At 42.8% G+C, this 9579-nt stretch overlaps 1 protein-coding gene across 1 annotated transcript; it reads left to right on the forward strand.

Annotated features, from left to right (window-relative positions):
• Positions 1-261: 261 nt before the first annotated feature.
• On the forward strand, positions 262-5428 carry LOC107215935 (rod cGMP-specific 3',5'-cyclic phosphodiesterase subunit beta-like). The gene is made up of 6 exons (XM_015652330.2): positions 262-363; positions 689-752; positions 1522-1596; positions 2492-2575; positions 2856-3012; positions 4134-5428. Exons 1-6 carry the CDS (start codon positions 266-268, stop codon positions 4190-4192), a joined length of 537 nt encoding a protein of 178 aa, XP_015507816.1. The 5' UTR covers positions 262-265; the 3' UTR covers positions 4193-5428.
• The last annotated feature ends 4151 nt before the right edge of the window (positions 5429-9579 follow it).

Below are 9579 nucleotides of genomic sequence, written 5' to 3' on the forward strand. Positions count from 1 at the left end.
TTGGGGCACCCACAGCTCCCTGGGCAACCTGTTCCAGTGTCTCACCACCCTCCCAGTAAAGCATTTCTTCCCAATATTTAACACAAATCTCCCTTCTTTCACTTTGTACCCACTACACCTTGTCCTGTCACAGCAGTTGCTGATGCAGAGGTCCCTCTCCAGCTNCTGAAATTATAAATAAGTTCAGTCCCTCCCCCCCCACCCCAAAAACTGAGAGAAAAAGTTAAAAAAAAAAAAAAAAAAAAAAAAAAAAAGAAAGAGAACAATGTTTCAAAAGATCGTTGATGAGTCTAAGACATACGACAGCGTGACTGCCTGGACTGAGTATCTGTCTCTGGAGACAACAAAGAAGGAGGTTGTCATGTGAGTAATTGGCTCTGGGGAAAGGTTAGTGATGTGGACACCTGGTGAGAGCTCCAGGTTTCTGAACAGCTTTGTTCAGCCCAGTAAAGCAGCAAACATCTTAATGTCTTAGTACCAGAAGCAAGTAGTTCCCCATAATAATTCCATTTTAATCAAGAGAGCAGTCTATGATGAGTGTCCCAGTCAGAACCAAGGCTGTTGCAGCAACACATCTATCAATTCAGAAGGGGCCGGGGGATACCTTATACAGTACAGGGGTATGAGGGTCCTGAGCCTGAAAAAAATAGGGAATAAATTATCTTCTTTCCTTCTTTCCTGTTTTTAGGGCCATGATGATGACTGCCTGTGACTTGTCAGCTATCACAAAGCCTTGGGAAGTCCAGAGTAAGGTCAGGTGCTTGACATCCTAGTGGATTTCTATAGCTTATACTTCAAAGTAATGCAATTTCTAAGCTGCCTAGACACTAAATCAAAGTCTCCTACCAAAATTACCAAAAGGAATAGCTGTGGTTTTAATGTATCAACCAATCTTTCAGATTGTGGTTTTGTGTTCTGTACAAAATTCATGCTTACAAAAAAACCCAAAAAACAACAAAAGCCAAAGCAAACCTCCCAGTGACATAGATTTTTGGGTCACAGTGAGATTTTTTTTACATGTTACATATGCACTGGCTTTATTTTAGCAATACCTACCTGCAGTTTGCTCAGTTGTTTGATTTCCTTTAGTTCATTCCTGAACTGTACTTGAGCAATTGCTAAATAATAAACACTAAAATTTAAAGGAGGGTAAAAGTAATAAAACCTACCTTCCTGTTCAGCATGAAGTAAGATCAACAGAAAAAAAAAAAACTTTTTTTTTTTTTTTTGGCTACTGGTAAGCAGTAGGCAAATCCTCGAGGGGAATGCACTGGAAATATTTCTCTTTAGATGATCAGTGACCCAGTGAGATCCAGTGCAATGCAGCTTTTGAGCTGTCACTAGACAGGTGCAAGCCTATTGCCACAGCTGCCCTTCCTGGCAGAAAGAGTGAGGCTATGACTGGACAAGAAAAACAGAAAGATAAGAAGTGAGATTTGCTTCAGAATGGAGACATGAAGCACATCAAGTTATGAGGCTGAAGTTGATGCTAACTTTTTTTTTCCCTCTGCGTCAATGTAGGTAGCTCTACTGGTAGCAGCTGAGTTCTGGGAGCAAGGAGATTTGGAAATAAGCGTCCTTCAGCAACAGCCCATTGTAAGTACCATGCAAGAACCAGCGGTTCAGCTCAGAGAAGTCTCAGCAGAGATTTAATACAAGCAGTGCTGCTCTGAGTGCTCTTTGTCTGCCTGAAATCACAGTGCTGGCTGAAATCCTTTAGAAAAGTGTATTCTGAGACAGTGAAGAATATCCCTGACAGTGAAAAGTGCCTCTTGTTCAGCTGTCTATATAATTAGATGGGTACAGTGGCTGTGAACATCAAGGGATGATTCCCTCTGGAGATTTTGTGCAGGTCCCTTACAGAAAAATGAAAAAATAGCTAGATAAGTCACAAAAGAAAGGAGAGATTCTAGCAAAGAAAAAAAACTGCAAACACAGATTTCATAGCCAAGGAATTATTAGTAAATGGAAGGGCATTTCTAACATTTTTTTTCCTACATGAATTTGACATTGAAAGAGCCAGGAGTCATTCCTTAAAGTGGCCTCCACCTCTGTGCTTTGGGGATTTTTAAAGTAGGCTTTCATGCACTCCCTCTACCCACAGTGGCATCACAAATTATATAGTAATTAACAAGATATTGTAAGAATATAATTTCTTGTTCAGTCATGTTTTAGACAATGTAAAACCTCTTCAACACTTTACCACATTAACCTTTTCTGTTATCTGTTTGAGAGGCACAGGGGAACAAACCTATTCTCCTCCCCATCCACAGACACTTCAAACGCTGCCTAAAATTTCTGCTAAAATAGCAATGGAAATGTGCCCACTTCACTCCTCTGCAGCTAAGGAAGAGGACTGTGAGGGAGAGTCTTTAGGACAGCAAACAGAACTGCCAGACTGACACAACAAGGCAATTTTGGGGAGAAAACAGAGAAGTGTTTTTCAATTAAATGTTCTCATAAATCATGGTGAATTTGTGTCCTCCCACAGCCTATGATGGACCGAAGGAAAGCTGCTGAGCTTCCAAAGCTTCAAGTGGGTTTCATCGACTTTGTGTGCACATTTGTCTATAAGGTAAGCAAAGTTCACCCTTACACACCCCACCCTTATCAACAGGGGTTCAAACCCCAGCTCACTGTGTCCTGGTGCAGCAGTACCATTCCTGGGAAGAAGGACAGGTAGACAGGTGAAAATCTGCCCTTTTATGGAACATTGAAACATGGCGCCTCTTTCTGCCATTGATACTTTCTGCAAAGCATCAGCTTTGGATGTGAGGTGTCAGGCTTTATCCAGGGGTATGATGGACAAGCATTCCCTCTGCACTGCATTGTACTGAGAGGTGTGTTTTGATTAGGAATTTTCCCGTTTCCATGAGGAAATACAGCCTATGCTTGATGGGCTGCTGAACAACAGAAATGAGTGGAAGACTCGTGCTGATGAGTATGATGCAAAAATGAAAGCTCTAGAGGAAGAAAAGAAAAAAGAGGAAGAGAGAATGGCTGCAAAGAGAGGTCAGAAAAAGTAATTAGCTTTTCATTCCTTACTCAAAAACATGCTTATGAATACTCTCACAGATTACAGTGAGCTTTGCTGACACAGCAGAGTAAGATGGCCAGAAAAAATTTCATACATTTGGCTCCACTAGCAAGGCTGAAAATACCTTGCCTTCAAAACTGACACTGTGACAGGCTGTCAAAAAGGCCACCAGCTTACAAACCCAAGCACTATTATCTGAGAAACCAGTGAGAATACATTCAGCATGAATTTCCATGCAGCTGGAGACAGCACAATGTCATGTGCTGTCCCTGGGAAACAGCAGGTTAACATCCATTTTGCTGATCTGCTGTCCCACAGGTCATGAAGCAGAAGCCAAGAAAAGTTAAAACTAAGCCCTAAAGTCCTAGGAGAATATTTAAAAAATAACATCCCATTTCTAGCCCAGATTAGGTTCTACCTAGAAGCAAGCAGTAGTAGCAGTACCCAGTAGCAATTTATTTTGGTTGAACATGGTTTTCTTCTTCTGTGGGCCCAGGCTGTGTAGTACTGAAAACCATCAGCAGTAGTGGGCACTGGCTGAAAGTTTTTCTGATAGCCTAAGGATTTCTTTGACTCCCAAAAAGGCAGAAACATGAGGTTCTCCAGGCCTCTCCCAAATGTCTGATCAAATATCTGCCACAACTGGGTGCCTTCACTCCACAGAGACTGTATCTGAGCTCTTTTGTTCCAAACTGGACCAAAATTTCAACAGCCAATGGTGTGGACATTGCTCAAATGACACAGTTTAGAAACTATTAGACTGTCTAGATGTTTTATCTCAGTTTAATTCACAGTAGTTAACTTAAAATATCAAAAGTAAATGTTTTAACTGTGATTTAGAAAATCTCTGAAGAATTGTTTCCTGAATAAGTAATTGATATTCAAGCAAGGATAATTTCCACTAACTCTACAATACTCTTTCCAAACAGCCTTACATGTACAATTATTTTGCACAGCAGACAGCTGTAGATAGGGTGCTATAGGTATGACCTATGCTGACCATTGAATAACGTAAAAGTTTTTAAAAACTCCTGCAATGACTAAGAAGGAAATTTAAGGCTGTGCCTCTAATTCTGTGTTTCTTTTTATATGGCAGGTGAAATAACCTGTAATGGAGGAACAGCTCCAGCTTCCAAAACCTGTAGCATACTTTAGACCTATTCCCACTGCAAAACATGCCACTCAAAATGAGAATGTCCATAATTAAAAAAAAAAACAAAAACAGAACAAAACAAAACCAAAAACCAAGCCAAACCAAAACCAAAAACGAAAAAGCAAACAAACAAACAAACAAAAATGGCATACAAATACATTCCTGATTGGACTATTCTGATAATTTATTAGGCTTGTCATCAACCAGGGAAGGACTAGATCTTGTTTGCCTTAATTGTATCTCCTCCTGATGGTAGGGAGTTAGTTCTGGCCTGTCTCCTGTTCTTCCATTTAATGCACCTGATGTCAGATGGCATGTGACAAGTCAGAACAACATTTGGCCCGATAAATCAGGTTGCAAGATTATGGAAAAGCGTTTTTCCTGCACTGAAACACTTCTTATCCCAAAGCTGATGGGGATAGTCCTGCTCCATGCAACCTCATGAGACTGACAGAGAATGCAATCATAGCCTGCACAGTGGGAAAAATGAAGAAGAGATAAAGTTACCATATCTAAGTCTGTATCTGCCAAGATATCAGAAGGAAAACTGAGGGTAAGGATAAAGCATGAAAACTGACCACGGTAAACTTCTGAACTGCCCTAAAATGTTATGATTCCATGTAAATCCAAAAAACACTCTGACAAATAATAGATCTGCATTCACTTCAAGAATCTGGGTAGGTTGCTATTCCAAAGCATGGAGCCATTCATGCAACACACAGTAGCTGCCTTCTCTGGGAGCAGGATCCACTCTGTGTGGTAATTGAAGATTCATTCCTTCATGTCTCATTTTGAGATGATAGTGTTATCATTACCCATTACATTTCCTCTTACAATTAACCAAGTAACCTGAGTAGTGACATCTCATAAAATTGTTCTGTTTTGCCTCATAATGCCAGTTACACAACTGATGAGAACCAACTGTCCTTCCTTTCCTCCTTGTGTTCTGAGATGTCTGGTTTTTAGATTATACTCCAGACTTGTGGCTCTTATTTCAGATGAAAGTTACTTTTCATGTTTATTCATGCAAAAATAGAACACTCAATTACTCAGTTTTGTAGTAGTAGAGACACCCTCATGTCCTGCTTTCCTCCCCTCCCCCTCTTTCTTTCTAAAAATTGTTTGGAGATCTGTTTTGCTGGGGATTTTCTTCTTCTATTACTCCTACTACCTTCAGGGTTTTACCCTTCAGTGTATTGTTTTGCATTAAAAATACTGCAAGTAAAAAGAAAACTAGAGCTGTGGTGGTACCTGGTGATCATTTACCTGTCTTGGTGGAGTAAACAAGATGTAATCCTCAATCACTATGCAGCAATTCTGTGAGAGGCAATTTGTCTTTCAGGAAAATACAGGAACTTGTCCACTTGCATGAAAGTTAATACACGGCAGGTAGAGACTCCATGTGGTATGTCTTGATTTCAATATGAATCTCAGAATGTTAAGGGTTGGAAGGGACCTTCAGGATCATTCAGTCCCAACATCCTCCTGCCATGGGCAGAGATACCTCTCATTGGATCAATTTCCTCAAGACCTTCTCCAGCATGACTTTGAACAGTGCCAGTGTTGGGGCACCCACAGCTCCCTGGGCAACCTGTTCCAGTGTCTCACCACCCTCCCAGTAAAGCATTTCTTCCCAATATTTAACACAAATCTCCCTTCTTTCACTTTGTACCCACTACACCTTGTCCTGTCACAGCAGTTGCTGATGCAGAGGTCCCTCTCCAGCTCCCCTGTAGGAGGACCCTTCAGATACTGTAGAGGTGCTAGGAGGTCTGCACACAGCCTTGTCTTCTCCAGGCTGAACAGCCCCAGCTCTCAGCCTGCCTGGGGGAGGTGCTCCAGTCCTCTCATCAATGTCATGGCCTCCTCTGCACTTGCTCCTACACTTCCATGTCGTTCTTATGTTGGGGGCACCACAGCAGTTCTCAGTGCTCCAGGTGGGGTCTCACCAGAGTAGAGGACTATATGTGAAGCTTTTATCATACAGCAAAAGAAGTCAAATAAGTTTTGTTCTGTGTTTTTTTTTAAGCAGAAAAAAATGTCACAAGGTTATTGTATGGCACAGTGGTAAGCAGTGAGCTTTTGATGATCTCCACAAGATACTGTACACTTAAATGCTGAGAAAAGCTCCTTATGTTCTCAAATGTTATCTGGGAAATAAAACCTGGAGGCTAACCTTCCTGCTCCCTGTAACCATTGTGAAGCACTCAGAGCACTGCAGGGTGCTCCAGCAGGGCTGCTCACACAAGGAGCATGGGGTGCCTGCCCATCACACCCTGTGAGCTGTGGGTGGCTGTGCCCTGTCTGCACACACACACTTGGGAGCACAGCACATCCTCACGGCATCAGGGAGGGCATGCTGCCAGGTTTTCCAAAGGGGACTAGGAATGCACAAGGTGTCCATGGACGCTCTGAGTGGGGTGTCAGTGGAAGAGGCTGTTTCTCGGGGTGGACCCTATCCATGGGAGCCGTGAGTGTTCCTCAGTGGATGTATTGGCCAGTTAGATGCAGGTGAAATTTGGCATAGTTCCTCCTGCAGTGGTCTTCCTTTGCAGCTGGGAGCCAGCTGACTGGATATGTTAGGCATGGAGGAAGGAAAGGGCCAAGAAATAGATTTGTCCCCTGCTTTCCCAGGTGTGATGGACCAAGCTTTGCTTGGGTGGGCTGGTTGAGATAGTTTCCATGAGAACCTGAGACTGTTGTCTCAAACAAAGTGCTTTAAGAACATATAGGGGAAAAGGCACACCAGAAGCAGGACCTGCAGTGGTAGGGTAATGCTTTTTATCACGCCAATCTTCTTCCTTCTGGTGGGGCACAACTGCATCTAACAGTGCAAAATTCTCCCTCCAGGGGAGGCATGCAGGTGTTCACACATAGGCCTGAGGGTATTTCTCCTTTCTGATAAGGCACAACTTGCAAAACTATGCAGCTGCCAGATGCAGGGCCAAACAGCAAATTGTGCCATTAGAAGGCAACCTAACCCATGAAAGATGCCTGAAGAACCACCCAGACTAATTTCCACAGTGTTGCATCAGGTACTGTAAAACCCCTCTCCAGGGGAGGTATCAGGGTGTTCCCACATAGGCTTGTACAGATAATAACCCATGGAACTCCTCTTTGTTGCATGGGCCTCCACCCCCAACGAGGCGGGGAGATCCAGATCAAGAAGATCAAGACTGCGACCATCAGAGTGATGACCATGCAACTAAAATTGAAACAATCAAGTCTTGTCACTGGATCTTTCCTCTCCACTATCCACTCTTGTCCTTTCCTTCTGTTTCTTAATTTCCTTAGGTATTTTCTTTGTGATATTTTTACCTTTTTTTTTTTCCGATAGAACCAGTACAGCTACATACCTCCTTTCTACTGCAATTTGTTTTAAAATAAACCTGCCTCATGTATGCATATGAGTCATTTAGTGCTGTTTCATGCTATTTCACCCAAGGGATCTATTAACACTCACTTACCCTGATTCAAAGCCAGGTCAGAACACCAGGCCTGGTAAAAGATGTATGTCATTGCAGCACAGTTTCAGGAAAGGTCTGTTGAGGGTTGTAGAGAATTTAAATCTGATCATATTTGCCTACAATTCAGTTAAGTGTTTTCACCTTTGGCTTGGTACAGCTCTCAAGTGTGGTGGGAAACGAGAGGGGACCTCTGTTTTGTAAGTGCCTCACTGAAGCAGGTAATACATACAGACCTCTCTCTATTCTTGGTTATGAAGGTGGTGGTTGTGGGGGTAGGAAAACTAATATCCCTGTGAGACTGGCAGGAGAGGTTTTCTAAGAGAGATGCTCAGGGCGGGAATGTAAGTCTTCCATCCATGCAGGAGAAGAGGGTTGCCTGATTGAGAAACTGATTTTTGATCCTGCATCCTGGCCATCATCAGCTGTCCCCGATGGAAGGGGTAGGACAAGCTAACACAAGACAGGACCTCTTTGCCAGTGAAAAAGAGCTTGTGTATGCCTGTGGTGGGTTGGCATGGCAATGTCCTTCAGGCATTTGTTCTGCTAAGTTTGGACTGCTACTGGGTTGTGAGTGGAGATGCCTCACCTGGCACAGTCTGAGATGGGGAAGCATGTACAAGACCTCTGCTGCTGGCAGAGCTGTGAGGGTGGCAGTTCTGGCAGAAAAGGAGGGAACAATTGACATGGAGATTGGAAAATGTCTTCAACCACCTCTTGTTGATCTGAGAGAAATGCTTAATGTCTTTTCCCAGCTGGCCAAGCTGGTTCAAGCCTGACTTGAACTAAGCCCAGGAAGTGCTCCTCTCCTCCCAGGCAGGTGGGACAGGAACAACTCAACTTTCAATCGGTTCTTCAAACAAAGAGATGGTATTGAACACCACAGGAAGGGCATGTGGTGTTCCACCTTTCAGGCAAATGGGTTGCATATGCCTTGGTGTACAGTAAAGGGGCTCTGTCCTACCAGCATCTCCAGATCCTGTATAAGGAAATCTCCATGAAAGCCCAGAGAGTACTAGATCCAAGACTTTAGATCCACTCAGTCTAGGCTGAGTGTTTTGCATCATCATTTATGATAATAAAACTTTAAGAGGAAGATCTTTTTTTCTCTGTACCTCTTCCTCTACTCCTTCCACAAAACCATAGGATTAGGAATAAACATTCAGTAGATTCAGCAGAAAACCAGCCAACTCACTCTCAAGAAGCAGCAGAGTACTCAGGAGTCACACAAATGTAGTTTTAGTAGAAGAACAGGTGGATGTAGTGTTTTCCAGAATACAGAACAAACATGAGGGGTCTTCCCTCTCATACCCTTTGAAAGGACTTTTTTTCATTGCTTCTTTCCTTTTCTTGGCCTTTTTTTTGCTTGAACCTGATAATCATCTATTGTCTGGTCAGAATATGGTGGAGGAGAACTAATTTGGTTCCTATGGGATGTATGGGAAAGGTATCATGTATCAAGAGATACATGTGGGAATTCTTCCCAATCTTAAAGATATTACAAGGACAGCTTTCTTGCCTGAAGCCAGTATATGAAGACTGTATGGAAAGTGACAGGCAGACCTCTCCTGTATAATCAGGATGAATAGCAAGTCACTCTTTATGAAAGACACACACTACAATTCCGCTGTATCTTAGTTTTGAGGAACATCTGTCCATCTGTGATGTTTAGAACATCTGACTAATGAGTCACCGCCAATTCCTCAGATCACAGCAAAGCTTGACAACCCAGAATCAAATCTGACTGCTCTGCCACTTGCAAAAATTGAGCAATAATCCACTCTGATAACAAAGCAGAAAAGAAGAAGACAGAAATGCAGAATTGTGATCAACAGCTCATTGTCCATGCAGACCAGTGACAGGCGGTGTCCCTCTGGGGTCAGTGCTGGGGCTGACATTGTTCAACCCCTCTGTCAGTGACATGG

Source organism: Parus major, chromosome Z (genome assembly GCF_001522545.3).
Source record: "Parus major isolate Abel chromosome Z, Parus_major1.1, whole genome shotgun sequence".
In the NCBI taxonomy this organism is placed as follows: domain Eukaryota; kingdom Metazoa; phylum Chordata; class Aves; order Passeriformes; family Paridae; genus Parus; species Parus major.

Excerpts from the sequence above, each read along its gene's own strand:
- LOC107215935 (XM_015652330.2), top strand. The coding sequence starts at position 266 with ATGTTTCAAAAGATCGTTGATGAGTCTAAGACATACGACAGCGTGACT. Across the intron at positions 2,576-2,855 it reads TGTGCACATTTGTCTATAAG|GAATTTTCCCGTTTCCATGA; the intron begins GTAAGCAAAGTT and ends TGTTTTGATTAG. Across the intron at positions 3,013-4,133 it reads GAGAATGGCTGCAAAGAGAG|GTGAAATAACCTGTAATGGA; the intron begins GTCAGAAAAAGT and ends TTTATATGGCAG.